This window comes from Xyrauchen texanus, chromosome 7, assembly GCF_025860055.1.
Source record: "Xyrauchen texanus isolate HMW12.3.18 chromosome 7, RBS_HiC_50CHRs, whole genome shotgun sequence".
NCBI lineage: Eukaryota > Metazoa > Chordata > Actinopteri > Cypriniformes > Catostomidae > Xyrauchen > Xyrauchen texanus.
The window spans coordinates 39,254,543-39,278,911 of record NC_068282.1 but is presented as its reverse complement, the minus strand read 5'-3'; the positions used below and the strand labels follow the sequence as shown (position 1 = coordinate 39,278,911).

At 42.9% G+C, this 24,369-nt stretch overlaps 1 protein-coding gene across 3 annotated transcripts in view; it reads right to left on the bottom strand.

Moving 5' to 3' along the window:
• LOC127647061 (plakophilin-4-like) overlaps nucleotides 1-24,369 on the bottom strand; it is a 77,942-nt gene that overhangs the window by 6,784 nt on the left and 46,789 nt on the right. For all 3 annotated transcript variants that reach the window (XM_052131135.1, XM_052131136.1, XM_052131137.1), the window contains 11 exons: nucleotides 20,097-20,310; nucleotides 16,366-16,549; nucleotides 16,023-16,140; nucleotides 13,216-13,407; nucleotides 11,928-12,101; nucleotides 11,458-11,608; nucleotides 11,119-11,308; nucleotides 8,158-8,242; nucleotides 7,953-8,070; nucleotides 7,676-7,810; nucleotides 5,503-5,576 (listed from right to left, as the gene is read on the bottom strand). In XM_052131135.1, the coding sequence (XP_051987095.1) occupies nucleotides 5,503-5,576; nucleotides 7,676-7,810; nucleotides 7,953-8,070; nucleotides 8,158-8,242; nucleotides 11,119-11,308; nucleotides 11,458-11,608; nucleotides 11,928-12,101; nucleotides 13,216-13,407; nucleotides 16,023-16,140; nucleotides 16,366-16,549; nucleotides 20,097-20,310 (1,635 nt within the window). The remainder of the gene's footprint in view (nucleotides 1-5,502; nucleotides 5,577-7,675; nucleotides 7,811-7,952; nucleotides 8,071-8,157; nucleotides 8,243-11,118; nucleotides 11,309-11,457; nucleotides 11,609-11,927; nucleotides 12,102-13,215; nucleotides 13,408-16,022; nucleotides 16,141-16,365; nucleotides 16,550-20,096; nucleotides 20,311-24,369) is intronic.

The window sequence follows — 24,369 nt, the reverse complement described above, 5'->3', positions numbered from 1 at the left end:
CCTCTCCACTCGTCACATCGGCACTCGTCACATCACCACAGGCTCGTCCGCCCTCGCCACCCTCGACGGTGGAGCGCGCCATGGGTACGAGGCGATTCCCCAGGTGGATAGGGCGGTTGCGATCCATCTATGCCCCGGTACCCCTACCTGGCGAGGTCGCCCCGTACTCCCTTCCCGGACCTGTAGAGCAACCTCCTCGCTGACAGCGAAGGCCTACAGCGCCGCCGGACGCGCCGCTTCCGCCCTGCATGCCATGGCTCTCGACACGCTGCAGGAACTGCGCTCAGCGACCGACCTCGCCCTGAGGGCGACGAAGGTCACAGCGCAAGCGCTCGGGCAGGCGATGGCCACGCTAGTGGTCCACGAACGTCAACTGTGGCTGAACATGGTCGAGATGCGTGAAGCCGACAAGACTCGCTTCCTCAACGCCCCTGTCTCCCAGTTCGGCCTCTTCGGCGACACCGTCGAGGACTTTGCCCAGCAGTTCTCCACGGTGAAGAAGCAGTCGGAGGCCATCTCTCACATCATGCCTCGCCGCAAGCCTGCCGCCACGGCCCATGCCCTGTCTGCTCGCCGAGGGCGTCCTCCCGCGGCCAGAAGGCAAGCTCCTGCTCCTCCTCAACCCGGGCCCAGCTCTCAGCCCCAGCGTCGAGCAAACCGCATCTCACGGACCCCCTCGAGGACCCCCTCGAGGACCCGGAAGGTTCCCAGGCGCTCCTGAGACAACACACCCAGAGCCCAAGACGTTAGCTCCGGAGGTGGTAAGACTGCTCCGTCCCCCGGTGGAGGGCCGAGAGGAGAATCCTTTGTTTTTTCATTTGCCGCACCCCCTAACCCGGGCTGCGGTACCCAAATTCTCAATAAAAGAGCTATTTCCTTTGTCTCTGGGGCACATGGCCCGCAAATGCCATTCTCACGGCACTCTGCTTTCAGGCCTCAACAGTCCCGGCTCCATGGACGCGGTGTCCCCGCCTTCAGCGCCACGACTGTTCCCCGGCCGGCCGGTTCAGACGAGTCCAGAGGACGCCAGCATCAGACCTCCTCCTCAGTCACGAACCCGCCCCCTGCCGGATGCGCGGAGCAAGGTAAGTGCTTTGAGTTCATTCTCAGCACCAGAGCCTCGGGACGCCACGTTGCCTCCCAACGCCACGTTACCTGTTCCGCACCGCTGCGAAGCCCCGCCAGGTACGTCCAAAAAACCCGTCCCCTTGGTGCCCCTAGCACGGAGTTTAGAGGCGTGGCTTTCACTGCCCAACCCGTCACGCTGGCTGCACCAGACCATTCGACTCGGTTACGCAATTCAGTTTGCCAGGTCTCCCCCCCCCTTCGTGGGCATACATTTTTCTGCAGTACACGGCCAACATGCCCACTCCCTGCGCGAAGAAATCGCCTCCCTTCTATTAAAGGACGCGATAGAGCCTGTCCCTCCAACAGAAACGAAGAAGGGTTTCTACAGCCCTTACTTCGTTGTACCCAAGAAAGGCGGCGGCTTACGACCGATCTTGGACCTGCGAGTTTTCAATCGGACCTTGTCCAAACTCCCGTTCAAAATGCTCACCCAGAAACAAATTCTATCTGGTGTCCGGCATCTAGATTGGTTCGCAGCGGTAGACCTGAAGGACGCGTACTTCCATGTCTCAATTCGTCCTCGACATCGACCCTTCCTAAGGTTCGCGTTCGACGGCCAGGCGTATCAGTACAAAGTCCTCCCCTTCGGCCTGTCTCTGTCCCCTCGCGTCTTCACGAAAGTCGCAGAGGCAGCTCTTGCCCCGCTCCGAGAAGCCAACATACGCATACTCAATTACCTCGACGACTGGCTCATACTGGCCCACTCCCGAGAGTTACTATGTGCACACAGAGACCAGGTGCTCAGCCACCTCAGCCGTTTGGGGTTTCAGGTCAACTGGGAAAAGAGCATGCTCTCCCCGGTCCAGAGCATCTCTTTTCTCGTTCTGGAGTTAGACTCAGTCCCAATGACAGCACGTCTCTCCAATGAGCGTGCTCAGTCAGTGCTGAAATGCCTCGCTTCCTTCAAGCTAGGCGCCTTGGTCCCGCTAAAACGTTTCCAACAGCTCCTGGGGCATATGGCATCCTCCGCGGCGGCCGCGCCGCTGGGGTCGATGCATATGTGACCACTTCAGCACTGGCTCCGGACTCGAGTCCCGAGACGAGCATGGCACCGCGGCACGCACAACATAAAAGTTACCTCTGCCTGCCGCCAAACCTTCAAACCCTGGACAGACCTCTGCTTTCTAAGGGCAGGAGTACCCTTGCAGCAGGTGTCCCGATGCGTTCTGGTCACAACCGACGCCTCCAAATTGGGTTGGGGCGCCGTATGCAACGGGCGCGCATCCGCAGGCCGGTGGAACCGAGGCCCGCTGCGCTGGCACATCAACTGCCTAGAGCTGCTGGCTGTTTTTCTGGCCCTGCAGAAGTTTCTCCCGTTAATTCGGAACAAACACGTCCTAGTCAGGACAGACAGCACCACGGTCGTAGCCTACATAAACCGCCAAGGCGGAGTACGCTCCCTCCACATGTCACAGCTCGCCCGTCGTCTCCTCCTTTGGAGTCAGCAGCGACTCAAGTCACTGTGCGCCACTCACATCCCCGGTAACCTCAATGTGATAGCGGACGCGCTGTCAAGACAAAGCTTGCCTGGCGGAGAGTGGAGGCTCCACCCCCAGTCGGTCCAGCTGATTTAGGACCAGTTCGGCAAGGCGCAGGTAGACCTGTTTGCCTCCCAAGAAACCTCCCACTGCCCGCTCTGGTATGCCCGGACAGAGGCTCCCCTCGGGGCAGACGCGTTGGCACACAGCTGGCTGGCGGGGCTGCGCAAGTACGCATTCCCCCCAGTGAGCCTTCTTGCACAGGTGCTATGCAAGGTCAGGGAGGACGAGGAGCAAGTCATTCTGGTAGCCCCTTACTGGCCCACCCGGACTTGGTTTTCGGACCTCTCGCTCCTCACGACAGCCCCTCCCTGGCGAATTCCCCTGAGGAAGGACCTTTCTCAGGGACGGTGCACGCTCTGGCACCCGCACCCAGACCTCTGGAACCTCCACGTCTGGCCCTTGGACGGGATGCGGAAGATCTAGCCGGCCTACCACCGACCGTCATAGATACAATCAACCAAGCCAGAGCCCCCTCTACCAGGCATCTCTACGCTCTAAAGTGGCATCTGTTCGCGGACTGGTGTTCTTCCCGAGCCGAAGACCCGCAGAAGTGCGCAGTTAGGTCAGTGCTCGTGTTTCTTCAGGAGAGGCTGGAGAGGAGGCTGTCCCCCTCCAACCTCAAGGTGTATGTCGCCGCGATCGCAGTAAGCACGACTTAATCGTCAGGTTCCTAAAAGGTGCCCGGAGGATAACTCCCTCCCGGCCTAACCTGTTCCCCTCCTGGGATCTCTCTGTCGTCCTTACGGGACTCCAGAGACCCCTGATCGTCCTCGCTTCCATCAAGAGGGTCGGGGACCTGCATGCGTTCTCTGTTAGCGACGCTTGCCTGGAGTTCGGTCCGGCAGATACTTTCGTGATCCTAAGACCGCGACCGGGCTATGTGCCCAAGGTTCCTACCACGCCCTTCAGGGATCAGGTGGTGAACCTGCAAGTGCTGCCCCGGGAGGAGGCAGACCCAGCCCTTTCACTGCTGTGTCCAGTACGTGCCTTACGTATTTATCTGGACCGCACACAGAGCACCAGACGCTCTGAGCAGCTCTTAGTCTGCTTTGGGGGACAGCAGAAAAGGAACGCTGTCTCAAAGCAGAGACTCGCCCACTGGGTTGTCGACGCCATTTCCCTGGCTTATCACACCCAGGCCGTGCCCCCCCCCTTGCAGGTCCGAGCTCACTCCACCAGGAGTGTTGCGTCCTCATGAGCACTGGTTAGGGGCACTGCCCTAGCAGACATTTGTAGAGCAGCGGGCTGGGCAACACCTAACACTTTTGCGAGATTCTATAATCTCCGAGTTGAGTCAGTATCGTCCCGTGTTTTCTCAGGTACCGAGCCCATAGAACTCGGTAACACGCCCACGATCTGACCGGGTGAATCGCTTGCACCTAGCGCCCTTCCCCCTAACCAGGGGAAACAGCGCGCCTTCATTCCCAGGAGATCTCAGGTTTGGGACACTGGTCGATACCTCCCTAGCCCTCATGGGTCGCAGTTCAGCGGAGGAACTCGCTGACCCAAGTCACTGCGGGTACCGCAAGCTACCCTGTACTGGTATAGGTGCTCCACAGGTAAGGCCTCCTTCGGACTCCCCCTGTGTGTAACACCACGGTTCTGTCCCCTTTGGTGAGCTGACTCCCGTGTTTCCCTTAGGCAGTCATGGCTGCCTTGGTTGCCATGCTGCATGTTCCCCCCTCTATGAGGCTGGATCCACCACCGCACCAACTTTTCCACACAGGCCCTAAGCAAGCCTCTGATGGTTTTGCCACTTAAACTTGCCTCCCCTCTCGGGTAGGCGTGGCCTCCGCAGGGTCTTCTCCGCCCTGAATAAGGGCTAAGACCCCCTTCCCTCAATGCATGTAAGGGCCCCGGCCTTAGTTGCTCTATGCGAGAAACATAGATAGAAAAGAGGCCCGGCCAGGCTTGGCCCGTTCCCAGGTTGGCGGCCAGCACCTTGTTCCCCCCTCCAGGGTAACGATAAGGAATCCTGATGGCTTAAATGGGGCATTGGGGAAGGGTACGTGCAGCCTGATACAGTTGGTCGTCCTGCACGTAAGAATACCTGCTCGCTCCTGTATCAGCAGTTCACATACACGGCTCAGCGCATGGCACTTTTATAAGTGGACCCCTAGTGTCGCTTCTCTGACACAACGTGGAGAGAGCGACAGAAAGGGAACGTCTAGGTTACGTATGTAACCTCCGTTCCCCGATGGAGGGAACGAGACGTTGTGTCTCCCCTGCCACGTCGCTGAGCCGAGCCACTGTTGTGGCCGGACCATTTCCGGCTCCTCAGAAAAATCCTGAATGAACTCCCGTATTTGCGCCGCTTAAATACCCGTATGTCCGGGGCCGGGACATGCAAATACTGGTTGCCAACTCTCATTGGCCTTTTTTCATAGTCCAGAGGTGAATATCGGCGCTCAAGAGAGACCCCTAGTGTCGCTTCTCTGACACAACGTCTCGTTCCCTCCATCGGGGAACGGAGGTTACATACGTAACCTAGACGTTCTTCTGAGTCTTAGAGGCTGCATCCAAGGGCGTTGATTTGGCTTGAATTTTGGGGGGTTGCAACGTGTAGCATTTACATGTTTACTAGCTTGTTTTGATTTGATTACCTCCCCCCCTGGAATCCACACCTCTGGCTGCATTGCATCTGTAATTGTGGGCCCAGTGAGGAATGTCCAAGGAAAAACCCAAAGGATTACGTAAACGTAATCTTTGGGGTTAGACATATTAAATCCAAGTCAATGGTTATAATTTGCAGAAAGCTATGTGCACAGGGCATTTAAGTGCAGGTGGCATGAGATGCCATTTCTATCATGTGTTCAATGAGGGTTAAACTCACCTTTGACCTGTGGGACTCCTCTGCTGAAGGTGAAGGAAAAGAACTGATGAAATAAGCAGACTGCTTCCCAGACCCTAAACACACACATTCACACACAAATTATAACACATTCAAACAAATTCTATTAAATTGTCCCACTATCATATACAGTACTTAGTAACTAATACTTGATGTAGTTGTAACCAGAGTCAAATATTTACTTTTTACATACTTGTTAATGGTAGGTGAATTGTTTTTTTTTTTACCAGCCATAAACATTTCTTCCAAGCCATGAAACTGTATTTTTGCAAATAATAGTGGAAATAGTGCAAGTCAATGTGATACAGTAATAGTGGAAATAGTGCAAGTCAATGTGATACTCGCAGAATCATACAGTATATGAGATAAGTCTGTGCAATAAATGTTTATCTGTAGTAGTCAGTTTGATTTGAATTGCTACCGTCACTTACATATTCAATCAGATTATCAATTGCAATTCAATTTACAACATGAATTATGTCGCAGTTCCTATTAAAGTTACCAGCCAAATGATGATGACCAATTATTCGTATTTGGCAAGTGTTCATTTTGGACCATGGTTGTAACCTTCCATATTATCGAATAATTTGATGTCCAGTGTTATATATAATATGTTGTATTTAAGTCCACAGCCTCTGGTAGTACCAGACTGCAAACACTTTGCGAGGTGCTCGCTCTGGGAACCACAGTTTGGGTGGAGAGCAGGTTACATTTTGGGCTGAGGGTTAGATGGGCGGAAACGATTCTGCAGCGCAATAGGCTTAATAAAGACCTCACTAACACTGAACTCACATTATGAATCGCCCTCCAGGCTGAAGTACCCACAATCAATAAAGAGTAACTACAGAGGTCAAGTGATCTTAAATGAATAACAATTAATGCTTTAGACCAGATGGGAAAAAAAATCTGATTGCTCTATTAGTTGAGGAGAACATGCTGAGAGAAATATCCATTAGTTCTTCAAGTCCAACTTAAATAAATAGACAGGTGTTCTGCTGATTTATAAGAGTATTGTGCCATTGCTAATAATTGTCTAGTCATTTTGCTAAAGAAACATGGGGGGGGGGGGGGGGGTGAGTAGGGTCATACAATGAACGGTCATACAACGTTGCCATGTATTCTGACAAATCTTTTGAATATTATAATTGATATATATTGATGTTGGCAACAGTAGGTTGAACGTTCTGCTGCTGAAATCCTTCTGTGCTTATCGAAATTCAAACCGCTGCCCCCAGTAGCCAAAGCTGGAAGTGTTGTTGAGCTTATGGATGTGTCTGAGCTCCAGTTTTTGGTTTCAATGGGACCAGAACCCATGCCTCAAAAGTTACTCACACAAAATGCAGTAGTGCCAGAGGAAAATGTGATTATGTTTAAATTGATGCAAATAAATATGATGGCTTTTAACAGTGTGAAATAATATACTTGTGTTTTTCCTTGTCTGAAACAAGGTCTAATTGATGCATTAACGTCTCAGGTGATTGGCTCGAAAACTGAGTGCAAGGCTGGGCATAGAAATGCATCAATTCTTTGACTACAAACTCTTCAGACATATTTAGTAAGTTCTGTTCTCTATTTGGTGTGCAGCTGTGTTGTGTTCTGTTGTTGCTAATGTTGTGGAAGACCTGTTTTTAAATAAACAAAACTAGTTTTCACTTGAATGCCCCAATGTCGCTAGGTGGCTGCATGAACTACTGCTTTTGTGCCCCATCATGAATTCACACAGGTGATCAACAGTCAGTGAACATTTCCACTAAATGGGTTCGTTTGTCACCAAACCTTATTGTATGCTTTCATAACAATCATGAGTCTCATGGAATAATTTATTAAACTTCTGAATTATACTTTTGTGTCCTTTTGAAGCTTGAAGTGGTGGTTACTATAAACTACAATTATATGACTTCACTGAGCACAATTTCTTTTCACAATATCTCCCTTTGTGTGAAGAAAACAATTGTCCTATACTGTAGGGTTATAACAACACAAGAGTGAGTAAACAATGACCGAATTAAAATTTTTGGTTGCACTAATCCTTTAATTATGCTGTATATGTAAATATGCGAACAAACTTTAATTAGCATAGTAGGGCCTAAAAATCTTAAAAATAAATTGCATTTTGCCTGGTATGAAGGGGACAGTGTGATTCATGAAAGCTCACCTGTAGACTGACTTGTGTTTCTGTGTTTTTCATCTCCATAAAAATTATGAAGTTGCATAGAGGACTGGGTTCTTCGCTGATTGAAATGGTGACCTCTTATACCCAACATCGCAGGTGATGAGGTGGCACTACCTCCTATGTGTAAAAAAATTTAAAACATCAACTAAGAAAATAAAGATATATATAAAAAATAATAAAAAATGACTAAAAATGAATAACAGCCTCTAGAAATAGTTCCAACAATTTCCCACAATTCCTTGTGGTTATGATGGCCCACCTGACTGGATGACAGGAGACATCTGTAAGTTGCTGGTTGGCAGGATGGGTTGGGACCGGTAGCGGTCTCGTTCCAGAGTGGACACTGGAGTGATAAAATTATTCTGGTTCCATCCGTCCTGATGAACCACAGAACACACTGTCATGAGATCTCATGAGAACATCAGTGTTCCTTACCACAGATAACAATGGTTGAGTATGTGTACCTTTTTATAGAAGGTGCGCAGATCTCTGTACTGCCACAGAGTGTTTAGCACCTGAGCTGCTGCCTTCACCACTTTCATGGAATACCTGTAACAGAAAAAATAACTCAAACACTCTGTCTGGATGGGCAAGTCCATAGTAAACATCTAGGCTCTATATATACACATTTTAATCACACTACATGGCCAAAGGTTTGTGGACACCCCCTACTAATTAATGGGTTTGGCTATTTTCCATTACTAGCAGGGGCATAAATCAAGCATACAGCCAAGCAATCTCCTTAGGCAAACATATTTACTAGAATGGGGTGTACATTTCCAGTTCTATCATGACAATGCCCCTATGCACAAATTGAGGTCCATAAAATGTTATTGTGTATGGTGTGAAAACACTTAGCACATAGTCCAGACCTGAACCCCACTGAATACCTTTGGGATGAACTGAAACACAGATTGCAAGTCATTCACCATCGGCCAACATCATTGCGTGGCCACACTAATTTTCTTGTGTCTGAATGGGAAAAAACCCCCACAGCCTTTTACAGCATAAAAGAAAGTCATCCCAGAGGAGTAGAATTTGTTTTAGCAGTAAAGGGAGGACCAACTCACTATTAACCAATTGTTTTAAAATGATATGTTCAACAAGCACATATGGGTGTGGTGTTCACCTGAACACATACTTTTGGCCATGTAGTGTATATTATGTTTAAATTTTCAACAATACATTTAATGTAATTAAAACTGTGTGCCTTCTTTAACCTCAGATGGTCCAGCAAAAAAATCGGTATTGTTTGTGTGAGTACAATGCATGTCGGCATTACGACAAAAACTGAACAAGTGCTTTAAAATTAGCAAACAAATATGTAGCGAGTAATAGCTAAGTATACACTGGCGGCCAAAAGTTTGGAATAATGTACAGATTTAGCTGTTTCTAAAGTAAATTGGTACTTTAATTCACCAAAGTGGCATTCAACTGATCACAAAGTATAGTCAGGACATTACTGATGTAAAAAAAACACTATTTTGAACAATTTGAAAAAAGTCATTTTTTATCAAATCTAGACAGGCCCCATTTCCAGCAGCCATCACTCAAACACCTGATCCTTGAGTAATCATGCTAAATTGATACTAGAAAATCCCTTGCCATTATATCAAACCCAGTTGAAAGCTGTTTAGTACTTTAATAAAGCTTAAAGAAGAAACAGCTTTCTCTAGAAACTCATCAGTCATTAATTTTGTGAGGAAAGAAGGCTATACAGTACTTGAAACGGCCAAAATATACCTGAAGATTTCATACAATGGTGTATATCACTGTCTTCAAAGAAAAAGGACAACTGGCTCTAACAAGGACAGAAAGAGATGTGGAAGGCCAGATGTACAACTAAACAAGAGGATAAGTACACCAGAGTCTCAAGTTTGAGAAATAGTCCTCAGCTGATAGCTTCATTGAATTCTACCTGCTCAACACCAGTTTCATGTACAACAGTAAAGAGAAGACTCAGGGGTGCAGGCCTTTTTGGAAGAATTGCAAAGAAACACTTTTGAAACAGAAAAACAAAAAGAAAAGATTAGAGTGGGCAAAGAAACACAGACATTGGACAACAGATAATTGGAAAAGAGTGTTATGGATCTTAAACCCATTGAGCTTTTGTGGGATCAGCAAGACTGTAAGGTACATGAGAAGTGCCCGATAGCCCCATCTATGGCAAGTGCTACAGGAAGCGTGGGGTGAAATGTCACTTGAGTATCTGGACAAACTGACAGCTAGAATGCCAAGGATCTGCAAAGCTGTCATTGCTGCACGTGGATGATTTTTTTTTTTATGAGAACTGTTTGAAGTAGTTTAATTTTTTTCTAATTGTAATTGTGGTTTTTCACTTTATTAATGCCTGACTATACATCGTGATTAGTTCAATGCCACTTTAGTGAATAAAAGTACCAATTTCTTTCCATAAGAACAAAATCTGTACATTATTCCAAAGTTTTGGCCACCAGAGTATGTCTTTGACAGGTGTTGCTCATATGCCGTGTTTTCAGTACCACTACTTAGAGGAGGTGATTATCTTTAAAATGAGCCTACACACAAAGTAATCAAATGCATAGACCATTAGATAACCCACACAAAGCACAATGTGCACACAGCATTTGGCTATCTGGCATCTTGCTATCTGGCTTCAAACATTCTTTCATCACATTCAGCTTTCCTGAATCAGATTACTTCATTGGAAATGCTTTAGCATCATGGAATGCTATACCAATCAGATTGGTTCAAATTGCTCCAACCAGTGGTAATTGTACTCCATATGTGGGCAGAGTTATGTGATAAGTCACTGTAATTACATATGACCACCAGGAGATGGCACCAAGTGTATGACACAGATTCAATGATGACTCAAATGGTACAGAATGAAACTCATTCTGTGAAATCTCATTACTAAAATCATATCTAAGCAAAGTACTAAGCAAACATTTAGTCATTGTTGTGTTTGCACGTGTAATTTGTCCTTATGTACAATTATTATGCTTTATGTGTTTAGAGAGGCTTTTGGACACTTGGAGAATTTTTTTTGCACAAGGATAAATTATATTTGTAATACTATAAATTTTGATTGCTTTGTTGTATCAACACAAAATATTACTCAGTTACAGATGACATGATTGGGAACAAAACAAAAGCAGTGTTTTGGAGCCACCTTATTTACACCGTGAGGTATATAATGTCAAAGCCGAAAAATAAGAAAAAAGTACATTTTGTTATAAAATAAAATGTGTTTTTATGATTTTTCAGCAGTTTATTTGGATGAGGGTCTCAGAATTTACTATAACCTACAGTATATCATTAAAAATATTGAAATCATTCTTTAAAATTATATCAAACACCTTTCTATTAAGATTTTTTTGTCAAGTTATAAACCTTTAATTTTGATATTAGAATCTAACTGCCCATTAAAAAGAGGCATGTACCTCTCTCCACGTCCTCGGCTGATTGTAACCAGTTTGTCAATGCCACCCGTCTGGAGCGCACGGGCATTCTCCATGTTCCGGCTGGTGACCTCGTGCAGCGCACAACAGACCGCTGCCACCGTCTCATCTGACAGCAATGATGGTCCATTACCAGGGAGACGGGTCACAAGGTCCCGCATTGCATACTTTCCTTTAAAACAGTTAAAGGAACCCACTTTAACAAATGTTTATTTTAGAAGATGTAATGCAAATTTCAATGACTACATTAAACTGACATGTCGTAAAAATGGAATGTAAAGCATTGCATTGAGCTGATTGCAATAAGTTTGAGTGACTGACCAATGAGCTCCTTGTTTCTGGCATCAAGAGCCATATTCCTTAAAGCAGTAGCCACAGAGCAGACCACCCTGTCATTATCCATTCTTAGCAGTTCCACCAGAATGGGCAAACCCTTCTCTTTACGTACGGCAGCACGAATATAGGCTGCAAACTGACAGGTGAGAGAGACAGACAGAAAAAAAGAAATAGTTATCTTTCATAGCAACTCTATATATGGCAAAAAAAAAATAAAAATAAGTTCAATTGTCCACTGCCTGTATTTCTTATTTTTACATAGTTATTCTCTCTAATATATTCTCAAAGGGAAACATTTGTAAATTAATGTTAGAATGCTCAAGCTACATGGAGTAAGATGTGTGCAGGCCAAATTCTTTATCCACAAGCCAATTTGGTATTCATATAATTCAGTTCTATTCTGAGCACTGTGATATATAATTGTGTTTATGGTATAGTGACCACATGATGCCTACCCTCCAGGTTCCTGCAGAAAGATTCTGCAGAGACCCAGCTGCACCTTCCAGTGTGGCCGGGGTAGAGCTCTCTGCCAGCAGGGTGAGATATGGCTTTACCACAGATGGGTGCCACAGCATCTCTGCCCCCTTTGGACTTCCAGAAAATCCTGGAATGGGCCCCACTCCATCCCACTGCAACATAGGATTTCACAATTATTCTCATATAATCATGTGACGACAACAACAAAGTCAAACACAAACATATTTATTATTATTAGCATGCAAAATTATATTATTGAAAATATATTTTTCATTCTTTAGTGAAAATCTTGACGTTTGCTGCATGTTCATGCCTGCTATGAAGCCTGTAAACAATGGTTTGCAAGTTAACACGAGATCTTGCATTGTTTATTTCAACATGAGGGTGGGTAAATTATGAATTTTCATTTTTGGGTGTATTATTCCTTTAAAAAAAGGACTGAAACACATTGGTTGGTGATAAATGACATCAGACATTTAAATCTAGAACCTAACAATTCAATACAGGTGAAAAATTAATGAGGGCTTGGTTAAAAAGCGACGGGTGGTGTGGCATAGTGGGCTAAAACACAGAACAGAAGGCTGCCAGTTCGACCCCCACAGTCACCACCTTTGTGTCCTTGAGCAAGTCACTTAACTCAAGGTTACTCTGGGGGATTGTCCCTTTAATAAGTATACTGTACTGTAAGTCGCTTTGGATAGAAGCGTCTGCCAAATGCATAAATGTCAACGTAAAATGCAGAAAATGCCTCAGGTATTTCAAATGTGGGGGCAAAAACTTCTTCTGTTTTTTTTAATCTGTTACAATTCACAAAATTGTATTCAAGGCCCAAACAATGTTAATGTGAATAAAAACTATGACTTTGTTTTCCCCCATTAATCCCATGTTCATGATTATTGCTCATATATGTTCATATTTAAGACCAAAGCATACCTTGAGAAATGAATATTCACTATAGGAGTTTTCATTACTTTTCAAAGACTTTATGTAAGATATAATACATTTTCATAACTTTTCAAGCCCAAAACATTTTTATATTTCCAGGTTTTTCATGACAAAGAATGTTCCAGCTACCTTGATGAAATCATGTATACACATAGAACTGACAACATTTGGTGCCTTGCTCATCTTAAACATCTGTTGGCCCGTGCAAAATAAATAACAACCCCAAATTACCCCAACTACATTAATATGGTGAGAGACATCGCAACATGACAGAAGTGTATGTGAAACTAAGATCAGTCAGTTTATGTAGTGAGAGATCACCTGCTGATCCTGCCAGGATCTCCTCTTCTTCTTCTTCCTGAGGCCCCAACAGCTGTAGTCGGCCTGCTTACCGGGGGTGTCGGGTCCCAAGAGCATGTTCAGGTCCTGGTTTCCCATCAGTCGAGAGGGAGGCATCTCAAGCTCCAGACGGTATGACAGGTTCCTCAAAGTGCACACACAGTTTTCCACAATCTGATGAGACAGAATGTGACATAGATTAAAACGGGATGTGTATTAATAAGGCTGAAGAATCACTTTTCTCCTTTTTCTGAAGAAAATGTTTTACCGTGCAAAAACCACTGCATTAATTCTAGCGTGATTGCCAGTGCATTGCTACGTGGTTGCTAAGGTGTTCTGCATGGTTTTTAACATGTTGCTTTGCAGTTACTAGGGTTGTAATGGTATTCTGAATGGTTGCTATGTGGTTACTAGGGTGTTCTTATTGGTTGCTTCATGGCCCAAGTCAAAACAGTCCACCCCTAAGTCTTAAAAACCATTAATCTGATCACTTTGAAAAAATAATAATAGCGTACCACTGTCCTTAATGAGCTACATGATTTGAAGCATCCTTTGTGTCCAAAGCACATACAGTGCTAAACAAGTTACATGCCAGAGTTTAATACTTAGCGTTAGGGGTTGTTTAAATCCTTAACCCAAAGCATGAGCAATATTAATAGTGAAGCTTTTCTTAACTGACACCACTAAATATCAGTTCCTCCTGTTCCAGCAGATGGCATACAAAGACCAAAGAACCACATCTACACAATGCTGCAAACCACCTCTAGGGGCACTCAATACTCTTTTGGCCCTTCAAGGAATGGCATGGAAAACATGTAACGGCGTTTTTAAGAGACAAGAGCCTCTGCCAGCTAGCAGCTTCCATCACATGTGCGGTCTGACAGTAAGTGAAATATCTGGAAAGAATGTGCAAAACACATTACAAATATTACCATCAAACCAATGCACTGACTGTTCTAAATCAGAACTCTTCAGGTAGTTTCAGATTTAGTCCAAGGTTGAGCACCTTTCAGAATTGAGATCTCTTTTGTTTGTCCTTTAAATTCCAAATCGTCTTTGGCTTGCTCACTAAAGACATTTCTAAAGCTGTTCACTGGAAGCCTTTGGAGATTTAAAACATTACAGTACAATTTTCTGTAAAGCTTCTTTGAAATGATGTGTATTATATATTAATCAGCCACAAAATTAAAACCACCTGCCTAATACTGTGTAGGACCCCCTTGTGCTGCCAAAACAGCGTAAATTCTTCTCATCACAACTGTACAGAGCGGTTATCTAAGTTACCGTACACTTTGTCAGTTCAAACCAGTCTGGTCATTCTCTGTTGACCTCTCTCATCAACAAGGCATTTCCATCCACAGAACTGCCGCTCACTGGATGTTTTTGTTTTTGGCACCATTTTGAGTAAATTCTAAAAACTGTTGTGTGTGAATCCTGGGAGACACCAACAATCATGCCACACTCCAAATCTCTGATGGTTGATGTGAACATTTGCTGAAGCTCCTGACTCATATCTGCATGATTTTATGCACTGCTGCCACATGATTGGCTGATTAGATAATTGCATGGATGATTGTTGGTGCCAGATGGACTGGTTTGAGTATTTCTGTATCTGCTGATCTCCTGGGATTCACACACAACAGTTTTTAGAATTTACTCAGAATGTTGCCAAAAACAAAAACATCTAGTGAGTGGCAGTTCTGTGGTTGGAAATCCCTTGTTGATGAGAGAGGTCAACAGAGAATGACCACACTGGTTCAAACTGACAAAGTCTACGGTAACTCAGATAACCGCTCTGTACAATTGTGGTGAGAAGAATAGTATCTCAGAATGATATTCTGAGATGTGTGTTGGGAAGGTTTTGGCTGCTGAAGGGGGACCAATACAATATTAGGCACAATTTTACAACACAAAAGCAATATGATGGCTTTTGTGTTGTGGCTGATCAATGTATATATATATATATATATATATATATATATATATATATATATATATATATATATATATATATATACTTGAATTTCTGAATTTGGATTAAGGTAACAAACAGGATGCAGAATTGTAATCTGAATTTAAGGCAGTAGAATTGGAGTGGAAAAAACAAACACATAACAGACTTAATTTCTCAGTATGAATTACCAATAAACACCAATTTATATAATAAAAATGCAATCTATAGAAATTTGTATTTAATGTATTTATACTTCATATATAATAAATAAACTTTCATTTACTGGACCATAAAAGAAGACATCATTTCCCAGAATACTCTAATTTATCACAAATTTTAATGTCAATATTCATTTTGATAAAATTATCTTATAACAATGTGGTGTACCTATTGTAGTGCTATATGAAATCATTAAATGATGATTAATTAATGTCTTTATTAACTGTTAACAGTACTGAATTACTGAACTTATTTTAGACATAATTCTAAACAATTTATTTATTTATGTTTTAAAGATTTTTTTTAAAGAAAGCAGTGACCCAAGAATAGAGGAAAATGTGTTCTAAATACTGGGGAATAAAGCATTAGTCAAAATGAATGTTAATTTATGTTTTGTTAAAAACAAATTCATTTGTGTGACTGTACTGAATTTCAATTCAGTAAATTCCTCTTCCTGTCAATCCGATTCAACATACTAGGGGTGTTCAATTCCATTTAAATTTCAACTTACGAATTAAAAGGGAGCCTAACTAACCCTAACCTAACCCAAAAATCTGACATTTTGGTCTAGTCCTGATATAGTCTGTATCCGAACAGCAGGAAACCTCTCACTCACCTTGCTGTCATAATCGGAGGTGTTTACGCAGGTTTTGATAATATAGAGGAGAGAATCAATGAGCCCTTCACAGCAACGCATCTGCCTTCTCGCCTCTTCTCCTGCAGAGCTCAGGTTTCTGACACACACAAACCCACGTCAGCATCATGTGGTCAACAATACAATGGCATTCATCAGATCTGTGGTAAAAACAGTCCTTCTCACTAAGGAAGGTAAATAGTAACTGTCCCTTAGGTTAAGAGTGAAAATGAATGTTGCTTCTACTCTGGGTCCCTTTGGTGGTGGTGTAAGATACAAATGTGTGCACATGTAAGAGTGTGTCAGACTAGTGTGTTGGCTGTACCTGAGGCATCCTGTGGTGTTCCTCAGCACCAAAGACGAGTGCAGTTTGAGTTTCTGGTCCTCTCGCTGGGGAGCCGCACCCCACCCGGAGTGAGGGATGATCACTGTATTGGTTAATGGACCGAGAGCATCTCGAGCAATCGTCATCTTCACGGAATCACATGACGACAGGTTCCACAACACACCTGCATAAATGGAACAGCAAAAATATTAGTACTATAGGTCTACGTACCACATAACATTCATTATTATAGAATTAAAGGAATAGTTCACCCATTATAAGGGGGAGGGACATCCTAACATGAGAAAAGTGTCGAGCTGTTTTGACAGAGGTGTTTTGCAGAATGCCACGAGACAAGCGAGAAACAATGGCATTTGATGTTATGACATACCAAGTTTAAATGTGCGCAACTGTAAATATTCACTTTTCCACTATCGGGCCAGTGCAAGCCAGGACTATCAACAGGTCAGTGAGAACAAAATGTATCTGTGTATCGGCCCACTAACCCTGCAGCGTTGCCCTAAAACCAGCCTCTGATATGCCGCCTTGGTGCCAACATCACAAACCCCGCCCATTTCACAAGCAAGAGGAAGCTCAAGCTTAGGTATTAGACTCTGGCGACTAGCTAGCCCTTGAAATAAATACTTTACATTTTTCCTGAACCTGTACTGTTGAACTCTGGATACACAGCTTGGCAAGTTTGGCGACAATATACTTCACGTCTGTACAATCACGTCTTCATTTTGGCAGACGCCATCGATCCAATGTTGCACGTTTTCATCAGCCCAAATGTTCAGAAGAGCCCTGATTTCGTCTACTGACCAGTACTGTCAACTCTCCATTCTCCATTTATCTGTTGAGGTAAGCTGGCAACTAGGTATGAAAAATTGGGAAATTAGTATCTTGTTGCTTTGACATTGACCCAGCCTCAATCCCCAGTTGACCCAAGGGTAATTGGCGGACCAAAGGCCATCGGTCGTTGGCCCCCTGGAGGCACGATGAAACCCAGTGACAGTGGGAATGCAACTGGCCTGGCACTCACTAACAAGCCCACATTTGGAGCTAAAGTGGAGGGACAAAAATTGTGATTTGTATTTTGGAATATTATTCACACAACACTATATTTTATGGTTTCAAAAGAATTGAGATATACCAGGCGAGTTGTATGGACTAATTTTATGGTGCTTTTTATTTTCCTTTTTGGCGCTTGACAATGTGAATCAACATCCACTTTTGTTGTATGGAAGAGATCAGCTTGGACGTTCTTTAAAACTTAACTTATTCAATTTTGGTGCTCCACGGAAGACATACAGGTTTTTGAATGACATGAGTAAATTATGACAGAATTTTCATTTTGGGGTGATCTATTCATTTTAGCATAACATGAAATTAAAAGACACTTGATAATTTAGCATAGAACGATTATAAAATGAGAGAGAAAAACTGAGAGGTGTGCTCCTTAAAAATGTCAAATGAGAGTGGGAAAGCAACAAAACCCCACAGAGTGAGGATCATTAACAAAAGTGTCTGAGCATGTGAAAATATTGCTGCATGCATGAAAACCTCATGAAAGCTTTTGAAGATTACTTGGAATTTACATTTCCATGAGCCCATCCAGCAATCCTTAGGATTTTACTTAGCTTGGAGAGAATATGCATACAGGTTTGTCTGCATTGATATCAACTCAATTTAAAATTAGCGCTGTCAGTTGATTAAAATAATTAATCGTGATCAATCGTATGATTTTTCACAGTTAATTACGATTGATCACAGATTTTGAAAGTGCTAATATTTTACTCTACATATACTTATTTTTCTGTCAAAATGCATTTAGTTCCTTTGTGGAAAAGAAAACGATATGTAACAATAATGTTTTGTTAACATTTTCCAAAGAAAACATTCCACAGTATAAAGATAGGAATGCAATTAAATAGCAGAAATTCACGCCAAAGCAGTTGCTTTGCTTTTGGCGCTGGTATTGTCAATGTAATACTTCATCCGAATTGTCTGGAAAGTGACGCCGGGGAAATGCTGATGTTTCATTCCAAGCGGGTTGTGTGACTGTGGCTTATCACAAGTCCCATCTGGGTTATTTTGTACAAATGATTACTGTTAAGAGGTTCTTTCTCCATCACTTGATCATTGACACAGAATATACTACTTGCACAACTGCTTCCGCATTCTATGTAGTGCGGTTCAGGCTTTTCCAGTTACAGCGTTCATCGCACCTACATGCAGAGGTTTCAAAGGAAGGCAGATTATTTCTACTGTTTGTTGCTCTTTTTAGGGCTGTCAGTTGAATAAAACAATAAGTCATGAACTTGGTGAAATGTCCCATAGGGTTTCATTTATAAATACATTAGCTGTTCTCTTACTTTGACCAGTCTTAAAAAATGACTCAGAGCAGAATTAAGCAGTATTAATAAATCAACTGTGCTAAAATATACTCAAACTTAGAACTCAAACTTTATTACCCATTATCTTTGAAAGCTCTTCAACTTATGCATTTGCATTTCAACATATACTGTACTGATATGCTAAGCAATGAAACAATGCCACAAAATAGGGATTAAAATGTACATTTAATAAAAACAAGGTGATGCATGCATTTATTAGGTCTCTCTCTCTCCTTTCTCAAACATGGAGCATTGCAGTGTTTGAAGCATGTAGTTATTTAATTCAGAGTGTTTGTACTGACAGCCTTTACTTGTCTCCTTCAACCTTCTGTCATTTGCGGTTCAAGCTTATCTGTGGTTAAATGTCTGCTACAAACCTCTGTGTGAGGAGAAATGGTAAAATGTGCTTGGAGTGTTTACCAGCCATTGCTTTCTCCGACTTGACTTCAAGTCAATTCTATTACCCTGACCTGACTCAGCGAAAATCTGCCTTTGACATTGATCCAGCCTCAATCCCCAGTTGACCCAATGGTAATTGGCGGGCCAAAGGCAATTGGTCGCTGGCCCCGTGGAGGCACGATGAAACCCCGTAAGTGACAGTGGGAATGCAAGGCCATTGGTCGTTGGCCCCGTGGAGGCACAATGAAACCCCGGAAGTGACAGTGGGAACGCAACTGGCCTGGCACGCACTAACAAGCCCACATTTGGAGCTAAAGTGGAGGGACAAATTTGCCAAAAATTGTGATTTGTATTTTGGGATATTATTCATCCAACAATATTGTATGGTTTCAAAAAACTTGCGATATACCAGGCAAGTTGTATGGACTACTTTTATGGTGCTTTTTATTTTCCTTTTTGGAGCTTGATAATGTGAATCAACATCCACTTTTGTTGTATGGAAGAGATCAGCTTGGACATTCTTTAAAATTACCTTTTTTCGATTTTGGTGCTCCACGGAAGACATACAGGTTTTTGAATGACATGAGTAAATTATGACAGAATTTTCAATTTGGGGTGATCTATTAATTTTAGTATAACATGAAATTAAAAGACACTTGATAATTTAGAATGGAACTTGACTTGGGCTTAAAAAACTGTACACAGAAATGTTCAGAATATTTTTCTCCTGTCTCTGAAAATGTCTGTACTTTAAATCTTATTCTGAACACTCATTTTAAGCAGTTTAGGGAACTACGACACATTGTAAACATAAACGGAAAGTAGTGAGATGCTGTATTTCAAAGTGGAAGTTCGTCATGAGGCTCAGAATGAGAGCAGAAAGAAATACTCCCTCATGTCAGACAGTCGTCTAACCTCACACACACGCACACTTACCGGTTACGAGCTCTCGCACTTCTTTGTCTGGAGTGTTTCTCAACAGACGAACCAATGCTGGGATTCCACCGGCATTTCTCACACACACTTTATTATCATCAGTGGCTTTTCCAAACACCAGATTCCTCAGAGCTCCGCAGGCATTTCGCTGAACCTCCAGAGTTTTGTGGTCAAGCAGATCCACCAGGTGTCGGATCCCACCCAGCCGACACACCTGTGGAGGTGTGAGAATTTCATTTGTGTGTCTACTGATGTATGTCCAAGGTTTATGTTTCTTGTCCAAGGTGTCTGCTTGTTTATGAGTGTGTGCGTTTGGGTTTCTGACATAGCTATATTTTTGGGGACAAAATTGCTAAATTGTCCCCAGACCCTGCTGAAAAGACCAGAAAGAATGGTCACCATCATATGTTGTGTTTTGGATGCTGGTATGCCAGTGTCCCCAGCTGGCTGTTAAGCTAGCTTAACCAGCAACCTTGGTCAACCAACTTCACATAATGGTCATGATGGCCATTGAAGTTTGCACAGCATGGCTATGTTGGTCCAAAAGGTAGTCCAGTACCAAAACAGCAATAACCAATAACCAACATGACTGAACAAGCATGGAAGTTCTAGAAGTGCTGGTCTAAGTGGGCATTCACACAGGACATGTTATTGTGTTAAAAACAGACAAAGAAAAATAGAATTAAGCAGAAGGCATGTTTAAAGGCCAGTGGTTCCCAAATTTATTTTAAGTACGGTACCCCTTTATGGTGCTTTTTCCCATGGCACCCCAACCACGAAAAAACAAATATGCTTTTGAAAACACTTTTTTTTTAAGATTTCCTGTTTCAGTGGCATACCCAAAATTAAAAGCTTATAACCTGACAAAAAAAATAAATTTTATAAAAAAAATAACAAGGAGGGTCAAGTGTTTAGTATAATTTTAAAGAAAACTATATAAAATTTTTTAATGATATATATTATGATAGATTCTGAGACTTTCAGCCTAAGAAACAACTGAAAAATCACAAAAATGTTGAGCCGAAAATCTTTATTTTTTTCCCCTGCTGATTTGACATAATATATCTCATGGTGTAAATAAAGAGCTCTGAAAAAGTGATTTGGCTTTATTTTCAATCATGTCACCTGTAACAGATAAAACATTTTGTGTTGATACAACAAAGCAATAAAAGTTATAGCATTACAAAAATAATTTATCCAAGTGTCCAAAAACTTCTCCAAATGTCCAAAACCCTCTCCAAACAAATACATCATAATAATTTTACATGAGAACTCATTGCACAAGCAAACGCAACAGTGACTAAAGGTTTGCATAATGTGGTGATATGATTTTGGTAATGACATGTCACAGAATGAGTTTCATTCTGTGCCATTTGAGTCATCATTGAATCTCTATCATGTACTTGGCACAATCTCCTCATGGCCATATGTAATTAGAGTGATTGATCACATGAGTCTCTACCCAAACATGGAGGACTATCACCACTGGTTGGAGCAACCTGAACCCAATACTATTGGTTTGGCGTTCCATGACTCTACAGCAGTTTCGATGACATCAATTGATACAGGAAAGCTAATAAGCTTGTAGTCAGATAGCAAGATGCAGTGTGCACATTGTGCTTCGTGTAGGTCTTCTAATGATCTATGCATCTGATTGCTTTGTGGGTTAGCTCGTTTTAAAGATAATCGTGTCCTCCAAGTAATGGTATGTGATAATTTATGTTCTGTTTATTTTTCATGAATTTATAAGCGAAAAGGCAAAAAGCGAAAAGTAAAACAAATAAGTTGTATTCTACTCTTTGAGAGCTTTGCAAAAACATATTGCACATTTGATGAGCTTGATCATCAAACCAATTACAATAAAATGTACTATGCAAAATTTTCTTATGGTGTTATTATGGAGTTTTGTGTTCCTTGCCACAGTCACCTTCAGCTTGTTCAGAGGGGTTCTAAATATAATTATTATTTAATTGTAAAATTTTTATACACAATTTACAATCATATTTAATTAAACTACACAATGATGACTCTAAGACTTTATAGATATTACAGTTAAATTGTTTTGTTAATGCATGATTTCCTGTAAAGCTACTTGTTGTGTAAGGCACTACACAAATAAAAATGACTTGACTTCTGATTTGTCTGCAAATTTCAAAGCACATGTTCAGTTTTAGTCATAATGCCTACATGCATTGTAAAGTTGCGCTTTACCTGAAAAAAAGTAGAGTACCATATGACAGGGCGGAGGGCGGGGCCGGGTTGTTTTACACACCCGGTCCCTTATCAGGCCATTCAAGCCTCTGAGAGGGATAAAGGCCGACTGCAGACTTTGGTGTGACAGAGAGAGAACGTTTACAGGCAGCTGACCATCCTATGTGTGTGTGTTTGTGTCTTTTGGTTTATTTCTTCATTAAACTATTATTAGTGGTGCTTGCAAAGCATCACTATTGTAATCTCACATACTTATTATTTTTATTTTTATATCTCCGTACAAAACTTCGGCACCTAACTCGTCCGGCACCGTTTGGCGTAGACCCACGAATGAGGTGTCAAATCGAACGGCCTATTGAGGACACGTGTGCTATGACTTTTATAAGCGATCGGGGGTATGGTATTTGCCCCAGGGGCAAAAAAGCGGCCGAAAAATCCCATAGACTTAACATTGCGACAAACTTTGACGCATCACAGCTCCGAGCCAGGATTTCCCAGAAACGTATCATTTGCTACATTTGAAGAGGCTGGCAGGCTCTGAACATAGCTCTGTATCACAGTGTCGTACAGACAAGGGGGTGGGCTCATTTTACTCAGACGACCAATCAGTCTCTCGGGATCATTGTGAAGCTATCAAGCCATGCCCTAACAACAATTTAAAGCACCTTAGCAACAAGTCCCATAGACTTCTAATGAAAGACATCAAAGGGATATCTCCGGATAGAAGCGTCATAGAAACACAAGGGTGGTCTCGTTTGACTCGGGGCAGCAAACAGCCAATCATGAATCACCTCAACACTTCCTAGCCCCTCCCTAGCAACCATTGTCGAGCACCTTAGCAACCAAAATCCATAGAGGCATATCTTCCATTCTGAATGTCACAGAGGCATGGGAGTTGGTTTATATCACTCATACTGACAAGCAGCCTTTGAAGATTCACGATTGGCAGCTGCCAAGCCACTCCCTAGCAACTAAACAGAGTACCCTAGCAACCGTTTAGCTACAACTATATCTCTGCACCAGAAAATCAGAGAGACTTCTGGGTTGATTTATTCCAATCAGGATGGCAAGGACACTTCATAAGTATCACTATGGTAACTGCCTATCAACCACATGGGGTTACCCTAGCAACAGAGTAACAAATCACATATCTCTGCATCGGAAAAACGTAGAGACTTCGGGTTGACTTATTTCACTCAGGATGGAAAGGAGCCACGTATTGTATTACCTTGGTAACTGCATAGCAACCACATGGGCTTATCCTAGCAACCGAGTAACAAATCACATATTTCTGCACCAGAAAATCGTACAGAATTCCGGGTTGATTTATTTACGCCCGTGATTTTTGTTCTTTTCGAGTTACAGCATGCTGTTTGACGAGTTTCGCCACGGCAAGCACCACTCACATTTTCTTCAGGAAATGTACCCATCTAGTTTATTATTATTATATCTCCGTAAAAAACTTCAGCACCTAACTCGTCCCGCACCGTTTGGCGTAGACCCACGAATGAGGTGTCAAATCGAACGGCCTATTGAGGACACGTGTGCTATGACTTTTGTAAGCGATCGGGGGTACGGTGTTTGCCCCAGGGGCAAAAAAGCAGCCGAAAAATCCCATAGACTTAACATTGCGTCAAAATTTGCTGCGTCACAGCTCCGAGCGAGGATTTCGCAGAAACGTGTGATTTGCCACATTTGAAGAGGCTGGCAGGCTCTGTAAGAGCATACCTCAATATGGGGTAAATGTTGCACCCCTGGGGGGCAGGAGCTGCCCAAAGTTGCCCCCATTGACTTACAATGGTGTAGGACGGCCCATGAAATAGGGATTTTTAATTAAACATAGCTCTGGATCACAGTGTCATAGAGACAAGGGGCCTGCCTCATTTTACTCAGACGACCAATCAGTCTCTCAGGATCATTTTTAATCTAGCAAGCCACACCCTAGCAACCATTTACAGCACCTTAGCAACAAGTCCCATAGACTTCTAATGAAAGAGATCAAATGGATATCTCCGGATAGAAGTGTCATAGAAACACAAGGGTGGTCTCGTTTGACTCGGGG